The sequence below is a fragment of the Coregonus clupeaformis genome, chromosome 1 (assembly GCF_020615455.1).
Source record: "Coregonus clupeaformis isolate EN_2021a chromosome 1, ASM2061545v1, whole genome shotgun sequence".
Lineage (NCBI taxonomy): Eukaryota > Metazoa > Chordata > Actinopteri > Salmoniformes > Salmonidae > Coregonus > Coregonus clupeaformis.
This window is the reverse complement of record NC_059192.1, coordinates 76597034-76624672: the sequence shown is the minus strand read 5'-3', so window position 1 is coordinate 76624672 and position 27639 is coordinate 76597034. Positions and strand designations below refer to the sequence as shown.

The 27639-nt window shown below is 45.8% G+C and overlaps 1 protein-coding gene across 1 annotated transcript in view; it reads left to right on the top strand.

The window, feature by feature from the left end:
• LOC121577316 (cytohesin-3-like) overlaps positions 1-27639 on the top strand; it is a 49475-nt gene that overhangs the window by 4885 nt on the left and 16951 nt on the right. The window contains exons 2-7 of the mRNA XM_041891081.2: positions 15913-15995; positions 16233-16297; positions 16681-16747; positions 17072-17190; positions 24369-24449; positions 24633-24745. Of these exons, the coding sequence (XP_041747015.2) occupies positions 15913-15995; positions 16233-16297; positions 16681-16747; positions 17072-17190; positions 24369-24449; positions 24633-24745 (528 nt within the window). The remainder of the gene's footprint in view (positions 1-15912; positions 15996-16232; positions 16298-16680; positions 16748-17071; positions 17191-24368; positions 24450-24632; positions 24746-27639) is intronic.

Genomic DNA, 27639 nt, shown 5'->3' with positions numbered 1-27639 from the left:
TATATATACTGTGCGCGCACGGACACACACTCACACACACTCAGAGAAACTATGGCAGTGAGCAGAGTAGAATATGGAATTAATTACTGCTTGTTTACTTCTACTTGGTGCAATCCTCTGTGCTGTTTACATGCCACAAGACAGACGTCTGCGCTCACATTGTGTAAAACTGACCCTAAATCCCAAGTGTTTTATGGCACCAAGTCTATTTATAGACTCAATGTGTAGTTAGACTAGTAGAGTTGAAGCAGCTTTGCCTTCATCAGGGGGATAGAAGGAAAGTGCTCCGTTTGAATGGTGTCTTTACTAAGTGCTCCGTTTGAATGGTGTCTTTACTAAGTGCTATTTGTCTTGCCAATATTTTTTGTCAGGATCCTGATAACCTTAGTGACTTCTTTAAGAAGAACATCAACACAAACTGCTTGAGTCTTTGGGGTGATGAAGTTTCAAATGAATCCCGACATTAGTGATTTCCTGCCCTGAATCTACACTACATGTCTATTTTGTCAGTTGGCCAGCAGTCTTTGTTGTGGCAGTAGGGTGAGGGGTGTGGGAGGACATTAGGAAGTCGTTATTGCCATGCTGTGGGCGGCTGGTCTGTAGCTCTAACACTGCCTGGAGGGCCTTCTGGCTGGCACAAAGCATCTGGTAGCTACAGCCATAGGCTATGTGGCTACAGCAGATACAGCCAATCAGCTAACTAGCCCATCTACTCAGCTGTTCTTCTAACCAGCCCATCTACTCAGCTGTTCTTCTAACTAGCCCATCTACTCAGCTGTTCTTCTAACCAGCCCATCTACTCAGCTGTTCTTCTAACCAGCCCATCTACTCAGCTGTTCTTCTAACCAGCCCATCTACTCAGCTGTTCTTCTAACCAGCCCATCTAATCGGCTGTTCTTCTAACTAGCCCATCTACTCAGCTGTTCTTCTAACTAGCCCATCTACTCAGCTGTTCTTCTAACCAGCCCATCTACTCAGCTGTTCTTCTAACTAGCCCATCTAATCGGCTGTTCTTCTAACTAGCCCATTTACTCAGCTGTTCTTCTAACCAGCCCATCTACTCAGCTGTTCTTCTCTACACTTCTGGTTTGTCAGAGTAAGTCCTGTTCTCTTCACCATCCTGTGTCTTAATGTCTTCCTTCCACACTGCATCTTTAAGAAGACATATTTCTTCTCTGCATGCAGTATGATTCATTTTAGATTTAAAGCCCCAAAGAAGGTGTTGACTTGATTCTTTTAAGATTACCAAAATGAGAATTGCTCCGCTTTTCTATCCTTAAGATAGCCTTTATGAGGCCTCCTACCATGTTGCCTTATTCAACAGCTTAACAGGAGATTTAAAAAAATGATTCTGTTCATTTTGACCATTAAGATTGAGTTTGTATTGTGGGACAACATTGAAGGATTAGGCTAGACAGTAGACACACACTCCCCTTAAGGGGTGAGGCATCATTGGCACGGCAGACTTGGTTTAAGGAGCGATTGAGAGGGACTCGTAAATGATTCCAGTACTGCTGCCTCGTCTGTAGAGCAACACCACATATGGAATTGATTATGAGGAATACTGTTTTCATTGCAATGGAAGAGAGGGTAGACTAGCACATACAACTGTCTGGAAGGGTTGGCATGTCCCACAGATTGTTTTGTTTGGATGCAGTATATTGCACTGATTGTTATAGAATTAGGAGAGCGAGAGAAGGAAACAGGGACAGCGTAGAGCGAGAAAGAGGGGGAGAGTGGAGAAGAGATGAAGAAGGAAAAGAGAGAGACCACACTTTCCTTGAGTAATATGCATCTTATTTCACTACTAGTAGGGGAACTAAATGGAAGCAGATCTAGTATTAAGGAGATGGTGAGAAGCGGGATAGAGGCTGGAGGCTACAGGGGTTGTGTTTCTTGGCCAGGCTAGGTAAGTGCTGCTCTCTGGAGCCCTCAACCCTGAGAACACAAGAATGTAGAACCAGAACACCTCTTTAGAATTCACAGCCATTCTAAAAGGAGGAGGTGTACTGCACTTGTATTTTCATGGATTCTAAAAGGAGGTGTGCTGCCCTTGTATTTTCATGGATTCTAAAAGGTGTGCTTTTAGATAGTAACTACACCATGTACAGATGATGTATAGATTTTTTACAAATGCCCTCCCTAACTACACAACATATAACACGGAAGTCAATAAACGTTTTAGGTGTTCGGTGACTGTTATTTTGAAGGGGCCTGTGTGCCTAGTCTTTCAAGCCTCCAGCAGGTCAGCCAAAGACAGCGTTGCTCCGCCTGGTAAGACTGGACAAGCATCAACATCCTGGACCTCCAGGCAACAATCGCCAGACAGGTGTTCATATTCAGTCTTCTTAGTCGCTCAACCCCCATCCAGCCCTCTGATTAGAAGAGGGTGCCAGAAACAGCACCAATCTCATTCCAAGGCGTATCAAATCTACAGATTATGAATGCTCTGGCAGCAGGCATATGGTCGTGGAGATATCAGGCCCTAGTTGATATAAGGCCCCAGCACATCAAATCAAATATTTCCATTCTAGAGGTGATCCTGAGCAGATGTTGGATGTAAAGGGACATGATGTCCGGACAGACCAGGACAGCGGGAGGGACCACCCGGACAGATGGATCACCCCCTAGTAGGGGTCCGCTCCCTAAAACAGCAGATTAAACAATGTAATCAGTGGATGACAGTTTAGTTTAACCCCCCAGTACTAGATCCTAGATCTCTCCTGAGTCCTGACCCACAGAGGTAGCTAAACCCCAATATATTCTTTGCTGTCCTCTCACGCAAGGATGTGAGAAATTACTGGAAAATAATGGTATAGTGATCACTCACGCTACAGTGGCTTGTGAAGGTATTCACCTCCCTTGGCATTTTTCCTATTTTGTTGCCTTACAACCTGGAATTAAAATGGATTTTTGGGGGGTTTGTATCATTTGTTTTACACAACATGCCTACCACTTTGAAGATGCAAAATATTTTCATTTGTGCAACAGACAAGAAATAAGACAAAAAAAAACAGAACTTGAGCGTGCATAACTATTCACTCTTCCGTAAAGCCCAGCTCTGTGGAGTGTACGGCTTAAAGTGGTCCTATTGACAGATACTCCAATCTCCGCTGTGGAGCTTTGCAGCTCCTTCAGGGTTATCTTTGGTCTCTTTGTTGCCTCTGATTAATGCCCTCCTTGCCTGGTCTGTGAGTTTTGGTGGGCGTCCCTCTCTTGGCATGTTTGTTGTGGTGCCATATTCTTTCCATTTTTTAATAATGGATTTAATGGTGCTCTGTGGGATGTTCAAAGTTTCAGATATTTTTTTATAACCCAACCGTGATCTGTACTTATCCACAACTTTGTCCCTGACCTGTTTGGAGAGCTCCTTGGCCTTCATGGTGCCACTTGCTGGGTGGTGCCCCTTCCTTAGTGGTGTTGCAGACTCTGGGGCCTTTCAGAACAGAGGTATGTGTATGTGTATATATATATATATATATACTGAGATCATGTGACACATAGATTGCACACAGGTGGACTTTATTTAACTAACTATGTGACTTCTGAAGGTAATTGGTTGCACCAGATCTTTTTAGGGGCTTCATAGCAAAGGGGGTGAATACACATGCACGCACCTTTCCATTATTTATATGTTCGAATTTTTTGAAAAAAGTTCTTTTTTTCACTTCACAAATTTGGACTATTTTGTGTATGTCCATTTACATGAAATCCAAATAAAAATCAATTAAAACTACAGGTTGTAATGCAACAAAATAGGAAAAATGCCAAGGGGATGAACACTTTTGAAAGGCACTGTATTCACATACAAACATACACACATTCATAGATGCACTTTACCTGGATCCACAAAGCAGTGAGGTGCAACATTCCCAACTATTGAAAAGTTCATACAGATGCCCGATCTTACGATCATGAAAATAAAACCCTAAAATTAGCCACACTGACTAACATGCAGACACTCATCATAACCTCTTGGCTTGCCCTGTACTAATCATGCCCCACATTCTGGTGTCTTGAAAAACTTCCAGGTCGCATCTCCGGACAGCTAAACAAGACTACAGATGTTTGTTACTGTGTCCATGTTATCACTACCAAAGTAGGTTAGAGGAAAGAGACTGGCTGGCTGGCTGGCTGGCTGGCTGACCATTTGGAACAACATCTCTATGTGTGTAATGTGTATATATCACACGTAAGCCCCATGGTCAGCCCCATGGTCAGGTTGTTATTAAGAGCTGTGGGGGTTAAAGCCAGCTGGCAGCATCAGTGTACTGTCTGTGCGCTCCCGCATCTGCGTGTGTGCATGACGTGTGTTTGTCCCTGCATGTGTGTATTTGTGTGTGCATGTGAGGCCAGTGAGGGGAGGGGAGCCCAAGTGGTATAAAGTTAAATGGATTGGTGACAGCAGGCTTCAGATTAGGGGTTAGAGCCAGAGGTGGCTCTATGACAGCCTGCTGGCCTGTCTATCTCATCCCATCTCCCTGCTGGGGCCAGTGGGGTGACTGGGTTCTACATTTCTATAGTACTACAGTTTATGGAAAATCTACAGATCAGCTGTCAGTATAGATTTTTTATCACCCTCTCCCCCTAAAAAGAGTTTTACCAGTCAGCCAACTTCATAGACTGCATCACATCTGTGACACAGAGGAAGAATATGATAGACAATCAACTTCTCTCCTTGAGCGTTTCCGCTGTAGAGTATACCCCGATAACTGTCTTGATAAATCTCAACAAAAACTGAATCAACTTTTTTTCTGTAAACTATTTAGTTACTTTCAATGATAGCCGTAATGACATCAGGTCTATTATCAATAAACACTGGCATATACTATTATCAGACTCCTCTGACTTCCAGAATCCACCTTTATTCACCTATAAACAATCAAGAAATGTATCAAACATATTGGTTAAATCATGTGGTCAGAGAGAGAGAAGGCATTCATAAAGGATGCTTCCCCTGTAGATCATGTACCTCATGTAGAACCATAAGGAAATGTTTAACTTAGTATGCCCTCAGACTTCTAGGACCTATGAGATAAAGTCATGTGTAACTGGCACTATTAAAGGAGTTATTTATTTATTTGTAATAAGATTTATATTGGAAAAACATCCTGCGCCTTAAAAGTACGCCTTGGAGAACACAAATCCACTATCCGACGTCAAGAAATCACCTCGCCAGTTGCGATACACTTTATAGAACAACATCATTATATTAATGAATTGCGTTGCGGCGGGATCTAAAAAGTTCATCCACCAAGCAGGAGGTGACTACAACAACAAGTGACTCCAAAGAGAAGCCATGTGGATATATCAATTAAATTATGTATCTCCACACGGTTTAAACGCAGAACTAGATTTCACCTCCTTCTTATAGGCCAACTTTAGACTGTTATACAAGAGCACTGTCCATATCAGATTTTGCATATCGTTAATGAGTCGGTCCCACTATGTAAATTATGAACGGCTGTGCCTGAAGTCCTTTGTGGTAAGCTACCTCATGAATTGATATAATGTATCCAAGTGAGCAGACACCTAAGTCAATTGATTCATGAATTGCTCTTCGTGCCAGTTCCCACACCCTATAATTCTGTATTTCTTTGTGACTAACATGTAGACCAGAGAAGCCACATCCCTAATTGGCAGATGAGTGGCAATCCTGATTAGAAGCACCTGCTGCTCATCGGTTGTTCTTTACAAATACTGTTTTGAAGCAAAATAAAACTGTACCTACACACTGAAGAAGGCTAAAAAGCCGAAACGTCTGTGTACGCTATCCCTGATGCAGTGAAAATAAAATAAAAATATGAAATGAGCTTTTATGCAACATCTTTTTGAGTGCGGACCCATTACACCTTTATTTATGTGACTGGGTTCTCCCATGCTCCAACACATTAACGGACCAGGCTGTGACCATTACCCAGTTTAGCTTTTAAAATGGGAAGTTGGCTCATGTACAGTCTGTAAGTGAGAATGGGATTTGGTCTAAGTCCCACTCTGTTCCACTGGTCAAGCTGGGATGAGTGGGGGGTTTTAGAGTGTCACTAAGGGTCTGATTTAGGGTTTATTTCACTGTCCTGTCCACAAAGTGGCAAGAATGTGATGAAATGGACAGTCTGTTTTGGGTTGACTTAACATGAGGGGGGCTTTCTGCCACCAAATGTTTCTCCATCCCATCGGAGATTCTGATCTTAAGTCAGAATTGTACCTTTGTTCCAGTATCATCAGCTACCCTAGTGGCAGAGGGAGGGTAGTGAACAGTTGGTCGTTTTGGGGTGAGGACCTCATCGTAGGGATTTACTCCTAAAAGGAGATTTGGAGGATTTGTTTTGGGGGTAAATTGCTGAAGGCTCTGCTCTGCTTTATTTACCCCCCCTGCTTTGCACCCACTCAACCCAACCCGTCACTCCACTCACTGTAGTAGATTTGACTCACTATAGTAGATGTGTAGCTCTTTCAGTGGTGCTCAGCTGAAACTCAAATCAAATCGGATTCAGATACAACTTTGTTGACATACCTGTGGCACCTAGACCGTGTAAACAGGTGGAATACAGAGTGGTGAAGAGAAATGAACTGATAAAAAGAAGACTGATAAAGACTTGTTTTCTTGATAAAGGAACCATTCAGTTGTTGTGACTGTCAGAGCTCTGGACCCTGCTAGTTTCACAGTTGTTGTGACTGTCAGAGCTCTGGACCCTGCGAGTTTCACAGTTGTTGTGACTGTCAGAGCTCTGGACCCTGCTAGTTTCACAGTTGTGACTGTCAGAGCTCTGGACCCTGCTAGTTTAACAGTTGTTGTGACTGTCAGAGCTCTGGACCCTGCGAGTTTCACAGTTGTTGTGACTGTCAGAGCTCTGGACCCTGCTAGTTCTATATCGTGGAGCTCCGCCCCATAGGGGAGCTCTGCTCCTAATGGTTTACCCTCTGCCCTAAGGCAGCAGCAGCCTGAGACAAAATTATGCACACACCTACAGCCAATAGGAGTACAGGTGTCCCTATAAGAGGGGACGCTTCCCCTCAATCAGCCTCCCTTTTTCTTCAGCGACTGGACTAGACTGAAGAAGCCAAGAAGAGACGAAGAGAAGACTCAGGACGAAGAAAACGCCCGTCGATTTTCCAGATCATCGACGTCGTCCTACAATGAGCACACCAAGCTTATCCATAGGGTAAGTATTTAACAAAAGCTCTTTTCAGAGCTCAATGTCGCTGTTCCCCTTGGCGGCTGTCGGCCCCCCCGACATATGTTTCGTGGGTTGAGGGACACAGCACGCCAGGGACAGCTTCATTAATCCCCCCACTATGCGCCAGCTGCGCCCTCCCCTTTTGAAGGAGTGGAAGCAGCGTTGGGCATTTTTAGGGAGGATATCCCTCTTGAGGATGTGCTATCAGTGTTAGTCTCAGCTTCTGAGGCATCATCTGAAGGCGCTGACTCAGGAGATGACAGGGGTATTGGGGAAGAAATGAATATTCTATTGGAACAATTCATTACACTGACCCAGATGTTTAACACCCCCTTTTCCTTCGGGAAATTGTGAGGTCATTACATCCCTGGATGATGACGCCACAGCCTCTCTGTGCCTGAATTCTCAGGTCTCATTGAGTGGGCTGCTAAACAGCGGGAGATTAAGCTGCCCCCATTCCCTCCAACCCGGAAGTGGATATGAGGAAGGGCGGCCGTTACTCTCGCTACAGCTTGGCGTCAGACGGCGGCCTCCAGCAGCAAGGGAGCGGGCCTCGCCCCCTGCAGCGCCAGAGGTGCCGGCGAGAGAGGTCATTAAAGCGTCATCCTGGCATCACCCGAAGGGCGGCCAGAAGAGACGCCGTTATGACAGGCGAGGGGGAGAGAACGGAAGACGGCACAGCGCCTGCTGTGACCGAGCCCACTGTCCCCCCCCCACTCTACCGTTGAGTGTATGGAGGATAATGTTTTTTGTTGATGTGTGTAATAAAGAGTTGGCTCTACTTGACACTGTCAAAAAAGAGCCCCTTTTCCATAATACATCCGAGAGCGTTCGACCTTCCTCACTCTCGCTCTCTCTCTTACCACTATGAGTGCAGCTCAGCCCACCATGGTGCGTTGCTGAATGCACACATAAGGCAGGTATATAAAAGGTATTAAGTGTACCTTATAAAGACCTCACTTTACAGACTCCTAGGAGTGCTGTAGTGAGTGTCTCACATAGCAGGCTGCAGTCTCAGCCAGATAATGGCATGATGACGCGACCGCTATTCGGGACGGCGCTCTGTCTCAGGCTAACGCCTCAGTCAGTGCAGTTCAGACCCGTGCTGCGTTCACGGAGGGCCTGATTACTACGGTTACGGGCGTAACCAACATATCGGTGCCCCCGTTTCTCTCAGAACGCGCTGATAATAACCACATTGGGGATGGCGCACTATCACAGACTAAGGTCTCTGTTAGTACGACCCAGACCCATGCTGCGTTCAGGAAGGGCCCGATTACCACGGTCACGAAGGTTCCCAGTGTATCGGCGCCCCCACTTCTTTCTGAATGCGCTAATACTCACCACACTGAGCGTAGTTCAGCCCACCAGAGGTGCAGAGCTGAACGCACACAGGAGGTGAAGGGAGGAAAGATACCAAGACACCGTCTTGGCTTATCTCAAAGAGACCTCACATTACAGACCCCAAGGAGTACTGTAGTGAGTGTCTCTCATAGCAGGCTGCAGTCTCAGTCAGGAGACATGATGACGCAGCCGCTATTTGGGGATGGCGCACTATCGCAGACTAAGGTCTCGGTTAGTACGAGCCAGACCCATGCTGCGCTCACGGAGGGCCCGATTACCGCGGTCACCAAGGTGCCCAGAGTATCGGCGCCCCCAGGCATCGTAACACAGCAGCTATCTGGGGACGGCGCATTATCGCAGACCAAGGTCTCGGTTAATGCGATTCAGACCCATGCTACGTTCACGGAGAGCAGGATTACTAGCGTTATGGGTATAACCAAAGTATCAGCTCCCCTGACAGAACGAGCCAGTACTCACCACACTGAGCGTGAATCAACCCACCAGGGGTGCAGAGTTGAACACACACAGAAGGTGAAAGTTAAGAAGGTATCAAGGCGCCGCCTTGTTTTACCTCATAGAGACCTCATACTACAGACTTCTAGGAGTACTGTAGTGAAGGGCTCTGATAGCGAATTGCAGTCACCTAAGATGACGCAATCGCTCGCTGGGGATGGTGCCCTGCCGCAGGCTGTGGCCTCGGTCAGCGCAATTCAGACCCGCGATGCGTTCAAGGAGGGCAGGAATACGACGGTTACGGGTTTAACCGACGTCCCTACTCCTCTTTCTTTCTCAGAACGCATTTCCTCTCCCCTTTCACGGGAGGCCCACCTTGGGCTGTTCCACCACTTCAATGTTGGGGAACAGTGGCGGTAAGGGCCATAGAGGAATACAGGTCCTTCCTACTGGATGCACCACAGATTCGCGCCCAGCCACTTTCTCTGCATTGCTGGCAGTGGCGAAGAAGCTGCACCCTCTCACGCTGGCTAGAACAGACGTTGCAGAAGGGTTATGCTCTCCAATTCCACCGGACCCCACCCCCGTTCAGGGGAGTGGTGGAGACGGTGATGAAAACGCCAGACAAAGTGGCCGCTCTGATGACAGAGATTACGGAACTTTTGGCGAAGGAGGCGGTGACAGTAGTTCCCCGGGAGCAAAGGAACAAAGGGCTATATTTGCCTTATTTCCTAGTGCCCAAAAAGACGGGGGGAGTGAGGCCGATTTTGGATTTACGCATTCTCAACGAGAGCATAACCAAACGGCCCTTCCGAATGCTAACGACAAAACGTCTGCTGGAATGTGTCCAGAGAGGGGACTTTTGTACGAGCATAGACCTAAAGGACGCTGTACTTTCATGTGCCGGTTCAGCCGCGTCACAGGAAGTTTCTGCGGTTCGCCTTCCAAGGGGTGGCGTGCGAATACACGAGGATGCCATTTGGGTACGCCCTGGCACCTCGCACATTTTCCAAGTGTGTGGAGGCGGCATTGGAACCGTTGCGTCGTCAGGGAATACGGCTACTAGCCTACCTGGACGACCTACTGGTTCTCGCCCCGTCAGCAGAGCTGGCGATCACTCACACAACACAGACAGTGATGCATCTCACAAGTCTGGGGTTTGCTGTGAATTGGAAAAAGAGCGCCCTGGCCCACTCATCAGATTGTCTACCTGGGGATACAGCTAGACACTGTGAGGATGAGGGCTCGAATTTCGGACCCCCAAAGGGTAGCCTTGTTGCTAGCCCTAAGGAAGTGTCGTCCGAATCACACGGTGACGGCGCTGTCGATCATGTCACTTTTGGGTCTCATGTCGTCAGCCCACTCTGTGGTTCCGCTGGGACTCCTGCACATGCGCAGGACGCAGCGATGGTTCGCCCAACTAAGACTAGACCCATTGCGTCAACGTCATCGGTTGGTGGTGGTTCCCCTCTCGCTCAGTGCAGACCTAAACTATTGGAGAAACTTGCGCGTTCTCACGCACGGAGTCCCGATAGGAAAGGTGTCCTCTCACATCCCAGTATTCACGGATGCGTCCCTGACGGGATGGGGAGGGACATGTCAGACACAAGCGATAGGAGGTGTGTGGCCTCAATCAGGTCGTCAACCTCCTGGAGTTGGAAACGGTTTGACTGGTTCTGACCCACTTCGCGTCTACCCTTCGGGGTCGCGATGTGCTGGTCTGGTCAGACAACCGGACCACAGTAGCCCACATAAATCGCCAGGGAGGAGTCAGGTCTCCTGCTCTCCATCGGGCGGCAGAGGAATTGTGGCTGTGGGCTCACGAGCACCTTCGCTCATTGAGAGCAGCACACATTCCGGGCTACTTGAACGTAGGAGCAGACCTCATGTCAAGAGGGGTCCTCGAGACGACGAGTGGTGTCTGCATCCAGACATTGTTCTCCAGATTTGGGAACAATTCGGGAGAGCCGAGGTGGACCTATTCGCGTCACGCGTGAACGCGCAATGTCCTCTGTGGTTCTCTCTGAGGGAACAGGACGAACCGCCACTGGGAAGGGACGCCTTTGCGCACCAACCATGGCCGAGAGTTCTCCTGTATGCATTCCCTCCGCTGTCCTGCATTCTCCCACTGCTAGCCAGGGTGAGGTCAGGGGGGCTGTCAGTGATACTGATAGCGCCCGATCGCCCGGGGGCTCTGTGGTTTGCGGAGATGAGTCAGATGTTGATTGCGCCACCTTGGCCAATTCCACATCGACGGGACGCGTTGTCTCAGGCGGCTGGCACGATAGGGAAATTGCCCATAATCGGCCAACCACTGAAGGCCTGGCTGCTGAGAGGGACAGGCTAGAGCGCCGTGGGTTATCTGATGCAGTGATCAGGACCATACAGGGTTCACGTGCCAGTTCCACTTCTAAGATGTATGCCAGTAGATGGAACGTGTTTTCACGATGGTGTGTCACACAGTGTGGACCCCATGAGCTGTCAGGTGGAGAGTATTCTCTCTTTTCTGCAGCTCATGTTTGATAAGCAAAAATCGCCTGCCACGATTAGAGTGTTTGCAGCAGCGATTTCAGCTTGTCATGAGGGTTTTGGCAGAGACAATGTCTTTAGTCACCCTCTAGTGAAACGCTTCCTATTAGGAACGCGGCGACTTAGGCCAACACCTAGAGTCACGCTTCCTCAGTGGGATTTGGCTTTGGTACTCGAAGCGCTATGTAGTCGCCGTTCGAGCCATTGAATCAAATACCCCCCAAGATGCTGTCTATCAAGACAGCACTGTTGCTCGCTTTGACTACAGCTAAGCGGGTCAGTGATTTGTGTGCTCTTTCGACGAGACCTGACTGCCTGGCCATCAATGGTGACCTGAGCAGAGCAGTGTTACGTCCTAACCCGGCATTTGTGCCGAAGGTTATTAAGAGTTCATATAGGTCACAGACCGTGGATCTGTGGGCTTTTTCTCCTCCTCCTCATAGAGAGAGGAGTGAGGAAAAGCTCCATCGCCTGTGCCCGGTACGCGCTTTGGCGTGTTACGTCGAGCGCACAGCAGCGATTAGGTCATCGCCTCAGTTGTTTGTGTGTCACGGTGCGGCTGCACTAGGTAGACCACTTTCAAAACAGAGGCTGTCTCACTGGCTTTGTGAAGGCATTGAGACAGCTTATGAGGTAGCAGGGCGGCAATTGCCTCAGGGTATCAGAGCTCACTCCACTCGTGGAGTAGCGGCTTCTACTGCCCTTTTCAGAGGAACGGGAGTAGAGGATATCTGTAGAGCAGCATCCTGGTCGACGCCGTCTCCATTTATCCGTTTCTATCTCTTAGATATGTCTTCCAATTCTCTGGCTCGATCTGTACTCAGCGTGGCTGAAGGGAGATCTTGAGCAAGAAGGAGAGGAGAAGCAGGACTGTGGACACAGGTTTCCATCAGGTCCGCTTTGGTTAGGAAGACGTGTTTTTGACAGATGTGTTTTCTAACTCTTTGGCTCGGTCTGTACTCAGCATAGCTGAAGGGAGATCTGGAGCTAGGAAGAGAGGGAAAAGCAGGACTATGGACTGGGTTTCCATCAGGTCCGCTTTGGATAAGAAAACATATTTTGTGGCATGAATCCTGACTGACAGGCTCAGTACAGTAGAGGCATGCGTGGATTAACAGAATATGAGGTCATCTATCTGCTCGTTCAGTTAGTATGACTCATGTTTTTGTTCCTGCCCACTAATCTCTGGGATTCCATTGAGTGAGTGAGGCGGTCTACCGCGTTCATAATGTAGAGTGACATTTGATGTCATTCCATTAGTGGTCGGTAGTGTTTTCACGGGATATTGAGGCACATCTATCTGCTAGTACAGATTAGTATGGCTTCTATTCTGGTGATCTGCCCACTAGTCATTGGCATTGCCATTGGACTAGGTGGGGCGGGTCTTTTAACCGATGACGCGGTATATTGTGACGCCCGTAGGGGTTTTTAGTTGCAGTACTGCGGGACTCGGTTACAGCCATTGCTGGGCTTGACTTTCTCGTTTTGATGGGAAGTGTTAGGCTCGGCAGGGAGTACATTTTGGAGCGCTACGCTCCGCCTTAAACCATTAGGAGCAGAGCTCCCCTATGGGGCGGAGCTCCACGATATAGAACGATTAGTTACCGGAGTGTAACTCCAGTTCTATGAGTGGAGCGGAGCCCCATAGGACTTAAGGCCCTGCCGACCCTCTCTAGTCTCGCTGAAGAAAAATATCTCGGGAGGCTGATTGAGGGGAAGCGTCCCCTCTTATAGGGACACCTGTACTCCTATTGGCTGTAGGTGTGTGCATAATTTTGTCTCAGGCTGCTGCTGCCTTAGGGCAGAGGGTAAACCATTAGGAGCAGAGCTCCCCTATGGGGCTCCGCTCCACTCATAGAACTGGAGTTACACTCCGGTAACTAATCGTTTAACAGTTGTTGTGACTGTCAGAGCTCTGGACCCTGCTAGTTTCACAGTTGTTGTGACTGTCAGAGCTCTGGACCCTGCTAGATTCACAGTTGTTGTGACTGTCAGAGCTCTGGACCCTGCGAGTTTAACAGTTGTTGTGACTGTCAGAGCTCTGGACCCTGCTAGTTTCACAGTTGTTGTGACTGTCAGAGCTCTGGACCCTGCTAGTTTCACAGTTGTTGTGACTGTCAGAGCTCTGAACCCTGCTAGTTTTACAAATGACTCCTTCTCTGTCTGCCGACTGGAGACTCTACTAAACTCATTCCCTGGATGAGACGGCGGGCGGTTGCCAGGGGGGATTGAATTAGCAATATAATTTCTAGACCCATATTTTCATGTTTAATGTCCACATCCCAGAAGGGTCCATTTATTACCCATTTAAATGTACCTTCCCTACTGCCTTGCTTGTTTTCCTGTTGATCAGATCTGATGAATGAAGGTCTGTTTTGTAGGGTGATGTAATGGTCAGATCAGATGCGGTGTAGGGAAGCTTCTGAAGGCAGCTCAGCCTCACATCTAGCCTGGTTAAACCAGACGGAATGCTGTACTCACATGGTGTGCTCAGTCTGTGCAGCGTTCAGTCTGGTTTAACCAGGCTAGCTCCCATTCACCGTCTCATTAACATGATGAATCTGATCAGCCAGAGATTAGTCTACCCAGACGGTCATATTAACCAGGATGTAGTGACATACAGACAGCCTCAGGCCTCAGGCAGGGGGAAAACCAGGCTACATTCTCTCTATGCAAAATACCATCCAACAACCATCCAACAAGCAAATTATGAGAAATATTAGCGGTTAAAAGCAATAATCTAATTTACATTGGATGATGATACACATTATGATCGAAATAGACGAGTGGGTTTCTGGTATAACAGGATTCAAGATTTCCTGTGATCTTGGTAATAATACGAAAATACAGTATGGTGGTGAAATAGAAAATTAAAATAGGAAATGTAATTTCTATCATAGATAACATTGTGCCACTTCAAAGGGGAACTTTTATTTCTCAATAGAGAGCTTGAAACTTGAAACTGAACTTGAAACTAATTGCATCAGTCACAGTTTCAGTAGGTTGTATAACCAAAGAGAGGTTAACCCTGAGGTTAGCCAGCTAATTAATGGCTCTATTTTGATGTTGAACTCCAGTCAGTGATTATTGTAGCTCTACATCCCTTTTTTATTGTCATACAGCAGCACGTAACCTACTACCATGGACCAGAAGGAAATCCCTTAACTGGCTCTCTGTCTCACTTCCTAACCCCCTGACCCCCAGTCCAGTCTGGACACAGGACTACATAAGCTAGTTAGGAACAGTCATGGAAAGAGGGGGAGAGAAAGTGAATGAGAGAGAGCGAGGGCATTCGTGTTCGTTTCACCCCAGCTCTAAGCCCCTGTGCGGTTAGAGAGTCGAGGGCGACGGTTGCGTTAATTTACAAAATTCACTTTTAATGAAAGGAAACTTAATCTGGATTGGTTTTATTAATAGAATATTCCCCCAAGCATTAAAAGGGGTTGGAAAACACTTTCATGTGGAATAATTAAGACCGTTTGCCTTTTTTCCCACTAATTAAGACGTGTTATATTTTATTATTTCTTATTGTTGTCCAGAAGGAACCTGCAAGTAAGCATTTCGTTGAACGGTATACACCATATGTATCCTGTACATACAACAAACAACTGGAAACTTGTATCTGCTTTGATGCGTGTGACTCTCTGGATAAACTGAGTGAAATTGTCAAATTACTGTAGCAGGGTTGGTTAGTTAGTGTAACGTCATAGTACTGTAGCAGGGTTGGTTAGTTAGTGTAATGGTCATAGTACTGTAGCAGGGTTAGTTAGTTAGTGTAATGGTCATAGTACTGTAGCAGGGTTAGTTAGTTAGTGTAACGGTTATCGTACTGTAGCAGGGTTAGTGTAACGTCATAGTACTGTAGCAGGGTTAGTGTAACGTCATAGTACTGTAGCAGGGTTAGTGTAACGTCATAGTACTGTAGCAGGGTTAGTTAGTGTAACGTCATAGTAATGTAGCAGGGTTAGTTAGTGTAACGTCATAGTAATGTAGCAGGGTTAGTTAGTGTAACGTCATAGTAATGTAGCAGGGTTAGTTAGTGTAACATCATAGGAATGTAGCAGGGTTAGTTAGTGTAACGTCATAGTAATGTAGCAGGGTTAGTTAGTGTAACATCATAGGAATGTAGCAGGGTTAGTTAGTGTAACGTCATAGTAATGTAGCAGGGTTAGTTAGTTAGTGTAACGTCATAGTACTGTAGCAGGGTTAGTTAGTTAGTGTAACGTCATAGTACTGTAGCAGGGTTGGTTAGTTCGTGTAATGGTCATAGTAATGTAGCAGGGTTGGTTAGTTAGTGTAATGGTCATAGTAATGTAGCAGGGTTGGTTAGTGTGGTGTCATGCAGTGTAAGAAGATGTATCAGCGGTAAGACTAAGAAGGTTTCTCTCTCTGTGATCTCCCTCTTCAGTACCTGAGGATCTCTCTCTGGAAGAGAGGGATGAGCTGTCAAACATCCGGCGGAGGAAGAGAGAGCTGCTGGATGATATTGAGGTGGGTAGCCTTGAAGTTGCTGTGGCTCGGCTTAGTAGCTGGCAAAGCTTTGAGGAAGAGTATTGTGTTTTTCTGACGTTCTCATGTAGCTTGTATCATTTTCTCCGAATGATTATTCCATGTCTCTGTTCATAAGGTTCATGGTCTAGTACAGTACTGCCTTCACTCTTGAATAATCTTCTCTGAATGAAGCCTATTCCAAGATACCAATTATATTTCCTTTTCTTCCTCACTCAGCGCTTGAAGTTTGAGATAGCTGAAGTCATGACTGAGATCGAGCAACTAACGTGTGTAGGAGAGAGGTGAGTGAACAGCCCGTGGTCTCATTCACTGGTGCTCGCATTTGATTTTCACTGTTCTAACTAGAAGACTGAACAATTGTGTGCAGTGCTTTCAATCAGGTGATCTGTGCCTATGCAGTGATTTCAATCAGTCTTAGCTGGTGTACCATATCTAATTTCCATACCCAAATGTGACCAAACTATTTTATAATCTCGTCTATATGCCTGCTCAGTTTCCCGTCATTAGTTGATTTAAATATGGCTCAACGTAAACAGCACTAATGGGTCGGTCTGAACAGCTGAACGTTAAAAAGGTACCTTTTTACATGGAAATAAATGTTTTTTGAAGTTGGTTGGTTGTATTTAAGGTTATCATGGTTTTTCTTCGATGTCGTGTCTCACAGCAAAACGACACAGAGGAACAAACAGATCGCCATGGGGAGGAAGAAATTCAACATGGATCCTAAGAAGGTATTTTCAGGTTTAAATGTTTATGACCAGAGCCTCAGGGTTCAGCGATGGCCACATCTTCAGTCTTTTATTTCCGCCCTGGAATAGCTTTTGGCGGTGTTGTGTCCAGTAATGGACCCCTGTGACAGAAGAAGCTATGTTTACGTTTATATGTATGACCCAGGCTTCATTGATGGCCTCAAGTCTTTTATTTCAGTCCTGGAATGGCTTTTCTGGGTGTTGTGTCCAGTAATGGACCGCTGTCATATACTACTGCTCTGCTAGAATCATTCACCCATGATTGAGATAAACAGCCCACTGTCTGTCGCCCATCTTGTATTCCAGGGGATCCAGTTTCTCCTGGAGAACGACCTTCTGCAGCACACCCCAGAAGACGTCTCTCAGTTCCTCTACAAGGGTGAGGGCCTGAACAAGACTGTCATCGGAGACTACTTAGGGGAGCGGTAAGCCATCCCATCTATCTGCCTAGTAGGGAAACTGTTTTCCCTCCCTGCCGCGCTGCAGATTTATGTCCACCACTTGATTAGTCCGTTCGTTCCCCGAATCTGAGGCCATCTCCGCGGGTTATTATGGTTTGGATTTATTGATGAAAGTGGCCACCTGGTTCCCTCGAAATACAAATCACCTTGCCAATGAGTCGTCGTGGGTGTCTCGTCTCCCCTCTCTATGCCACCCCACTGTGGACACCGGACTAGCCATAAAAAAGACTTCATTCGCCACAACTCAGCCCAGAAACACACTGTCAGGTAACAGAGGTAAGGGGTCTGCTTGGGACTAGAGATACGGCATCTTATATGACTTACGTGCAACACTGTTGGCAGCTTCAGATGATACACTACATGACCAAAAGTATGTGGACACCTGCTCGTCGAACATCTCATTCCAAAATCATGGCCATTAATATGGAGTTGGTCCCCCCTTTGCTACTATAACAGCCTCCACTCTTCTGGGAAGGCTTTCCACTAGATGTTGGAACATTGCAGCGACTTGCTTCTATTCAGCCACGAGCATTAGTGAGGTCAGGCACTGATGTTGGGCGATTAGGCCTGACTCACAGTCGGCTTTCCAATTCATCCTAAAGGTGTTCAATAGGGTTGAGGTCTCTGTGCAGGCCAGTCAAGTTCTTCCACACGGATCTCGACAAACCATTTTTGTTGAACTGCCAGATCGGGAAGCATGTTTCATCACTCCAGAGAACGCGTTTCCACTGCTTCAGAGTCCAATGGCGGCGAGCTTTACACCACTCCAGCTGACACTTGGCATTGCGCATGGTGATCTTAGGCTTGTGTGCGGCTGCTCGGCAATGGAAAGCCATTTCATGAAGCTCCCGACGAACAGTTCTTGTGCTGACGTTGCTTCCAGAGGCAGTTTGGAACTCGATAGTGAGTGTTGCAACTGAGGACAGACAATTTTTATGCGCTTCAGCACTCGGCGGTCCCGTTCTGTGAGCTTGTGTGGCCTACCACTTTGTGGCTGAGCAGTTGTTGCTCCTAGACGTTTCCACTTCACAGTACTTACAGTTGACCGGGGCAGCTCTAGCATGGCAGAAATTTGACAAACTGACTTGTTGGAAAGGTGGCATGTTGAAAGTCACTGAGCTCTTTAGTATGGCCATTCTACTGACAATGTTTGTCTATGGAGATTGCATGGCTGTGTGCTCAATTTTATACACCTGTCAACAACGGGTGTGGCTGAAATAGCCAAATCCACTAATTTGAAGGGGTGTCCACATACTTTTGTATATATAGTGTATCTTTAGGAAAAGACCAGGAGGTTAGGTTATATGAAGAACAGAAGGAAAAGATGAATGGAGAGCGAGACAGTCTATGTATTGAAAGAGATGTGCAGCGTGACACAGACTGTGTGTGTGTGTTTGCATCAGACGTGTGCGAGTGTGTGCGTCAGACGTGGGTGTGTTGGAGTCAGTCGTCAATATCGAGTCTGCAGGTTAAATCTATGATCCCCATACGTTCCAGGTGCTAAGTCCAGAGGGAATGATCAAAGAGCCAGCCCACTCACTGGAAATAACTGTGTAAACAGGTGGGACGGCTATAGTACTACTGGTCCTAATTGAGTTTACGGGAGGATCTGGAACATATCATTACTCGCACTGTAATTACAGATGTGCGTGAGACAGATGCACCCTTATGGAAGGTCACGTTTTTTAATGTTTTGCACATGTAAAAATAATGTGAAACCATGTGGTTTTGGAACATTTCACATGTGATGGTATTTCACATGTGGATTAAAGGTGATTCCCTGAAAACTAAAATGAGTGGATAGAATGTCACCGAAACATCACAAAATAGTTGCAGTGTTTTCAACTTACATACATTCGGAAAGTATTCAGACCCCTTGACTTTTTCCACATTTTGTTATGTTACAGCCTTATTCTAAAATGGATTAAATAATTGTTTCCTCATCAATCTACACACAAAACCCCATAATGACAAAGCAAAAACAGGTTTTTAGACATTTTTTGCACATTTATTTAAAAAAACAACCTGATACCTTATTTACATAAGTATTCAGACCCTTTGCTATGAGACTCGAAATTGAGCTCAGGTGCATCCTGTTTCTATTGATCATCCTTGAGATGTTTCTACAACTTGATTGGAGTCCACCTGTGGTAAGTTCAATTGATTGGGCATGATTTGGAAAGGCACACACCTGTCTATATAAGGTCCCACAGTTGACAGTGCATGTCAGAGCAAAAACCAAGCCATGAGGTCGAAGGAATTGTCCGTACAGCTCCGAGACAGGATTGTGTCGAGGCACAGATCTGGGGAAGGGTACCCCAAAAATTCTGCAGCATTGAAGGTCCCCAAGAACACAGTGGCCTCCATTCTTAAATGGAAGAAGTTTGGAACTACCAAGACTCTTCCTAGAGCTGGCCACCCGGCCAAACTGAGCAATCGGGGGAGAAGGGCCTTGGTCAGGGAGGTGACCAAGAACCTGATGGTCACTCAGACAGAGCTCCAGAGTTCCTCTGTGGAGATGGGAGAAACTTTCAGAAGGACAACAATCTCTGCAGCACTCCACCAGTCAGACCTCTACGGTAGAGTGGCCAGACGGAAGCCGCTCCTCAGTAAAAGGCACATGACAGCCCGCTTGGAGTTTGCCAAAAGGCACCTAAAGGACTCAGACCATGAGAAACAAGATGATCTGGTCTGATGAAACCACAATTGAACTCTTTGGCCTGAATGCCAAGTGTCACATTTGGAGGAAACCTGGCACCGTCCCTATGGTGAAGCATGGTGGTGGCAGCATCATGCTGTGGGGATGTTTTTCAGCGGCATGGATTGGGAGACTAGTTAGGATCAAGGGAGAGATGAATGGAGAAAAAGTACAGCGATCCTTGATGAAAACCTGCTCAGGACCTCAGACTGGGGCGAAGGTTCACCTTCCAACAGGACAACGACCCTAAGCACACAGCCAATACAACACAGGAGGGGCTTCGGGACAAGTCTCTGAATGTCCTTGGGTGGCCCAGCCAGAGCCCGGACTTGAACCCGATCGAACATCTCTGGAGAGACCTGAAAATAGCTGTGCATTGAATCTCCCCATCCAACCTGACAGAGCTTGAGAGGATCTGCAGAGAAGAATGGGAGAAACTCACCAAATACAGGTGTGCCAAGCTTGTAGCGTCATACCCAAGAAGTCTCGAGGCTGTAATCGCTGCCAAAGGTGCATCAACAAAGTACTGAGTAAAGGGTCTGAATACTTATGTAAATGTGATATTTCAGGGGGGGGGGGGTTTGTATATAAATTTGCAAAAATGTCTAAACCTGTTTTTGCTTTGTCATTATGGGGTATTGTGTGTAGATTAAGGGGGGAAAACAATTTAATCCATTTCAGAATAAGGCTGTAACGTAACAAAATGTGGAAAAAGTCAAGGGGACTGAATACTTTCCGAATGCACTGTATTTGACACACTTTAACATGTATGATTACATTGTGTATGTTTATTTATACAGTAACTATTATTCAACATGTCCTGAACTGGGATTTGAACCCACAACCTCTTGGTTCATGGCATTCCAATCTTCCTGCTATGCCACCATGTCTGTGTTAATAACTGATTTCCCCTGTATTCCTACACTTTAGACTTCAAAGGAAATCTCAGCTTTGTATAATAGTGATTCAGGAGGAACACTGAAACAGAATAATATGCCCCACCAAAATTAGAAATCTATACAGAAAACCCTCAAATTGCTGAAATAAGTCAATGAAATCAATGATGAGAGAATAGTCAGATTAACTGATAACTAAAATAACAGTCAGATGGTACTCTGTTGCTAAGTGCAGAGATGTATTATAGGTAAGGAATGTGTATGGGACTTCTGAGAACGCTACAGACTTTGTGGTGCAGCAGAAAGATAAGTGTACCCCAAATCCAGAGGTTGTGAGTTCAAATCCCAGGTGGGATAATATTGAAAGTCATCATTTTAAATGCAATCATGTCATTAATGAAAGATTTGTACACTATTTTAGCTGAAAAGCATACAGCTTCCCTTAAAACCCCCATACTTTTCATTTCTTCCCTTACCAAGAAAACGTGAAAATGCTAATTAAATATAATCACATGTATTCAGTTTAGAGTTCACATGTTACCATCTTTTCACATGTGAGGACAATAACATGTTTTCACCTCATTTGCATTTTCACATGGTAAACACTTTCACATGTTAAAATCGAACTTGCATTTTCACATGTGAAAGACATTCACATGTGAAAATCGAATGTGCCGTTTTACATGTGAAAAACGTTCAAATGTTGTCACGTGTAGTTTCATGGCCTCACATGTTAAAATGTTGCATCCCCATGTTGTCAAATGTATTTCACGAGGTAATGTTTTCACGTGTAGTTTCACGTTATCACATGTCGCTTTTGCATGTTATCACATTAACTTCACATACAGTGGGGGAAAAAAGTATTTAGTCAGCCACCAATTGTGCAAGTTCTCCCACTTAAAAAGATGAGAGAGGCCTGTAATTTTCATCATAGGTACACGTCAACTATGACAGACAAATTGAGATTTGTTTTCTCCAGAAAATCACATTGTAGGATTTTTTATGAATTTATTTGCAAATTATGGTGGAAAATAAGTATTTGGTCAATAACAAAAGTTTCTCAATACTTTGTTATATACCCTTTGTTGGCAATGACACAGGTCAAACGTTTTCTGTAAGTCTTCACAAGGTTTTCACACACTGTTGCTGGTATTTTGGCCCATTCCTCCATGCAGATCTCCTCTAGAGCAGTGATGTTTTGGGGCTGTCGCTGGGCAACACAGACTTTCAACTCCCCTCCAAAGATTTTCTATGGGGGTTGAGATCTGGAGACTGGCTAGGCCACTCCAGGACCTTGAAATGCTTCTTACGAAGCCACTCCTTCGTTGCCCGGGCGGTGTGTTTGGGATCATTGTCATGCTGAAAGACCCAGCCACATTTCATCTTCAATGCCCTTGCTGATGGAAGGAGGTTTTCACTCAAAATCTCACTATACATGGCCCCATTCATTCTTTCCTTTACACAGATCAGTCGTCCTGGTCCCTTTGCAGAAAAACAGCCCCAAAGCATGATGTTTCCACCCCCATGCTTCACAGTAGGTATGGTGTTCTTTGGATGCAACTCAGCATTCTTTGTCCTCCAAACACGACGAGTTGAGTTTTTATCAAAAAGTTCTATTTTGGTTTCATCTGACCATATGACATTCTCCCAATCCTCTTTTGGATCATCCAAATGCCCTCTAGCAAACTTCAGACGGGCCTGGACATGTACTGGCTTAAGCAGGGGGACACATCTGGCACTGCAGGATTTGAATCCCTGGCGGCGTAGTGTGTTACTGATGGTAGGCTTTGTTACTTTGGTCCCAGCTCTCTGCAGGTCATTCACTAGGTCCCCCCGTGTGGTTCTGGGATTTTTGCTCACCATTCTTGTGATCATTTTGACCCCACGGGGTGAGATCTTGCATGGAGGGAGATTATCAGTGGTCTTGTATGTCTTCCATTTCCTAATAATTGCTCCCACAGTTGATTTCTTCAAACCAAGCTGCTTACCTATTGCAGATTCAGTCTTCCCAGCCTGGTGCAGGTCTACAATTTTGTTTCTGGTGTCCTTTGACAGCTCTTTGGTCTTGGCCATAGTGGAGTTTGGAGTGTGACTGTTTGAGGTTGTGGACAGGTGTCTTTTATACTGATAACAAGTTCAAACAGGTGCCATTAATACAGGTAACGAGTGGAGGACAGAGGAGCCTCTTAAATAAGAAGTTACAGGTCTGTGAGAGCCAGAAATCTTGCTTGTTTGTAGGTGACCAAATACTTATTTTCCACCATAATTTGAAAATAAATTCATAAAAAATCCTACAATGTGATTTTCTGGAGAAAAAAAATCTCATTTTGTCTGTCATAGTTGACGTGTACCTATGATGAAAATTACAGGCCTCTCTCATCTTTTTAAGTGGGAGAACTTGCACAATTGGTGGCTGACTAAATACTTATTTTCCCCACTGTAAGATCACATGTTATCACATATGAAACACGTGGTCACGTGAAATTCATATGATTTTTCCGTAAGGGAGTGGGCGAATCTGTCTTGAACGACACAATCAGATGGGGTCTTTGGTTAATGTATTAATAATCCTGTCCTGATTTTCTAGCTTTTCTTATAACTCCTGTTGATACAATACAAGTTTAGATTTTCTTAGATAAACGTTTTAAGTGAGATATTGACAAAATTCTGTAATACATCAGTAATAAAACTGTTTTTATTAGTATGATCGGTTCTTAGAAGAGATTCTTTCTTAGATATTTCTCTCTTCATTTACTTGAAAAACTTTGTTTGTTGCTTTTTTGGTTCTTGGTTGCCTTCTGAAGTTAATGAGTGATACATAATACAATGAGTGTTCATGCTCTGGAACATTCAAATTGATGTTACATAAACAACATCAGAGGACCACATAGCTTCAAAGGTGATGTTGACTTTCTCTCAAACACCCCTTTGGTGCTTCAACAGATATCTCACAAAAGGCTCTTGTGTCTGGATTCTGTGTCTTGTTTTTCATCAATCAAATGCACGCTGGACCATGCCAAGCTTCAATAGGCCAGCACCTCGAGGTATTGGGATTCATTTCAATAGGCCAGCACCTAGAGGTATTGGGATTCATTTCAATAGGCCAGCACCTCGAGTTATTGGGATTAATTTCAATAGGCCAGCACCTCGAGGTATTGGGATTCATTTCAATAGGCCAGCACCTCGAGATATTGGGATTCATTTCAATAGGCCAGCACCTCGAGGTATTGGGATTCATTTCAATAGGCCAGCACCTCGAGGTATTGGGATTCATTTCAATAGGCCAGCACCTTGAGGAATTGGGATTCATTTCAATAGGCCAGCTATTAAGATTGCTTCTAGACTCTTGCAGCACTGCTTTGTATGTCAATGGAGGCAGAAAATTTTCTGGAATTCAAAGAAAAAGCATATGCTTGGGCAAAAGAGTCTCAATCGCTTCTCCAGGACACTTTTTATATTCCCTTGATAATATTCCCATTCCTTGCTCTGGAAAAATGCCTTGAGGAAAAAGCATTTCCTGATAGGATTACTTGTCCTTGTGTCCCCAGAGATGAGTTTAACCTCAAGGTACTGCAGGCGTTCGTAGAGCTCCATGAGTTTGCTGACCTCAACCTCGTCCAGGCCTTAAGGTGAGCTATGCGTTTCTCTCATCAAACAGGGAACAAACTGAACAAAACTGGTTTTATAAGGAACTGATGGAGACGTTTATACTTCTATATCGTATACACTTAATACTGATATTGAAAGTTAATTGTTCATTTGTGTTCAGTGAGGTGCTAAGTGTCAATGTTTCTGCTCTCTGTGTGTTGCAGGCAGTTCCTGTGGAGTTTCCGTCTGCCTGGTGAGGCTCAGAAGATTGACCGGATGATGGAGGCGTTTGCCTCGCGGTACTGCGGCTGTAACCCTGGAGTGTTCCAGTCAACAGGTCTGATCCTCAGCATTCAACACGAAGTCTACCTCCCAAAGGGCCCATAGGGCTCTGGTCAAATGTAGTGCACTATATAGGGAATAGGGTGCCATTTGGGACTTACCGATGGTGAATGTCCGTTCACTGTTTTAGATGAGTTCATATGTGTTTTAATGTAGCAGCATTTTGACCACCGTGGGTCTATGTCACCCTCAGCCTTGTTATTCAATTATCACTAATGAATACTTCCTGATCTTGATTGGAGACCATTGCCATCTGTCATGGGTCAAAAGTTCACATGTGGACTGAACAAGATTTTTGTTGGTATGAAAGGAGTAGGAGAGTACCGCTACGAGACACACACATCAGCAGAAGAGACTGCCTAGAGTGTATCCTGTTCACCAGATAGCCAGTGGAGACTAGAGTAGAGTGTAGCCTGTGGGCCAGATAGCCAGTGGAGACTAGAGTAGAGTGTAGCCTGTGGGCCAGATAGCCAGTGGAGACTAGAGTGTAGCCTGTGGGCCAGATAGCCAGTGGAGACTAGACTAGAGTGTAGCCTGTGGGCCAGATAGCCAGCGGAGACTGGAGTGTAGCCTGTGGGCCAGATAGCCAGTGGAGACTAGACTAGAGTGTAGCCTGTGGGCCAGATAGCCGGTCGAGACTAGAGTGTAGCCTGTAGGCCAGATAGCCAGCGGAGACTGGAGTGTAGCCTGTGGGCCAGATAGCCAGTGGAGACTAGACTAGAGTGTAGCCTGTGAGCCAGATAGCCAGTGGAAACTAGACTAGAGTGTAGCCTGTGGGCCAGATAGCCAGTGTAGACTAGACTAGAGTGTAGCCTGTGGGCCAGATAGCCAGTGGAGACTAGACTAGAGTGTAGCCTGTGGGCCAGATAGCCAGTGGAGACTAGACTAGAGTGTAGCCTGTGGGCCAGATAGCCGGTCGAGACTAGAGTGTAGCCTGTAGGCCAGATAGCCAGCGGAGACTGGAGTGTAGCCTGTGGGCCAGATAGCCAGTGGAGACTAGACTAGAGTGTAGCCTGTGAGCCAGATAGCCAGTGGAAACTAGACTAGAGTGTAGCCTGTGGGCCAGATAGCCAGTGTAGACTAGACTAGCGTGTAGCCTGTGGGCCAGATAGCCAGTGGAGACTAGACTAGAGTGTAGCCTGTGGGCCAGGTAGTCAGTGGAGACTAGACTAGAGTGTAGCCTGTGAGCCAGATAGCCAGTGGAAACTAGACTAGAGTGTAGCCTGTGGGCCAGATAGCCGGTGGAGACTAGTGTAGCCTGTGGGCCAGATAGCCAGTGTAGAATAGACAAGACTAGAGTGTAGCCTGTGGGCCAGATAGCCAGTGGAGACTAGGTTACAGTGTAGCCTGTGGGCCAGATAGCCAGTGGAGACTGCCTAGAGTGTAGCCTGTGGGCCAGATAGCCAGTGGAGACTAGACTAGAGTGTAGCCTGTGGGCCAGATAGTCAGTGGAGACTAGGTTAGAGTGTAGCCTGTGGGCCAGATAGCCAGTGGAGACTAGACTAGAGTGTAGCCTGTGGGCCAGATAGCCAGTGGAGACTAGACTAGAGTGTAGCATGTGGGCCAGATAGCCAGTGGAGAGGAAGGATAAGACACACCATATAACCACTAGTCACTGCACAGGGTAACCCAACCAATAATACCTCATACAATAATAATGATTAGAGCAATCTGAGGCAACATATATTAATAATGATGATTAGGCAACAGAATTAAAGAACCCAGTCATCAACATTATAAGATTTGTAATAATCTGTATTCATTCCCAGAGGGGGAGTGTGTGTGTGTGTGTGTGTGTGTGTGTGTGTGTGTGTGTGTGTGTGTGTGTGTGTGTGTGTGTGTGTGTGTGTGTGTGTGTGTGTGTGTGTGTGTGTGTGTGTGTGTGTGTGTGTTAGGGTTGAATGGCGGGAACCCGGTTACCGAGATTTACCGCCCAAAACCACTCCCTTTTCCCGTGATAAATAACTGCGATAAACCGGTAAATTATAATTAATTATTTATATGAACAGCATGGCGTGAAATAGAACTGTTAAATTATAGCCTATGCGATGTCAAAATCGAGTTCTCTACGGCCTCTGCATGATGAATCAATGCTCAGGGAGAGCAGTTCACAATGCATGTGGACCTATCATCTCATGGTAACTTTTTTGTTGTGACAGGTAGGCCTACATTTGTTGCAGCATAGCCTATGCTACAGTAATATAAATAACCAATGCGCGTCTAATTTACCCATCTCCATCTGGCTTTTTTTATTGACACTGCAAAGTTTTAAAACAGCCTATCACTTGAATATCGTTGCTTTAAATCGGTGCACGCGTGAGCACTCTCTCGCAGTCTTTCTCTCTCGCCATCAACTCTAGATTTCGTAGCCTACCCCTTTCAGGTAATACATTCAATGCAGTATTAGCCTTATATTTTGCTAATTAATGATGGGTTATGCATAATAAGCTTCTAACCTCTGTCTCTTGCGCAATACACAATCACCTGTGCTCCGCTGGCCTCTCCATAAAATACGCTCTTGGAGTCCCTTGCAGGAAAAGCTAGACTAGAATAGCTTGCTGGACATGATCTTTTTTTTGCATTTCTTATACCAATAGATTATTCGAAGAGGGACACAAGCTCTTTTTTGCTGAATGATAAGTACAGCAGCCAATAGAACTCACGGTTCATCATAAAGAAAGGAGGACCAAGGCACTCTTCAGATAATTAATTAAAAAGCCATTATTTTTATGGCATGTTCACTGGAAACACAGATTAAAGACTCTGACGCGTTTCGGCTGCATGGCCTTCGTCAGGGAGAGCTCACGGGTAGTTTGAAAGAAGAGCGAACTCGCGATGGCGGTAGGTTATAGCATTTATTTATTCAGACCCATAACCATTCAATCTATG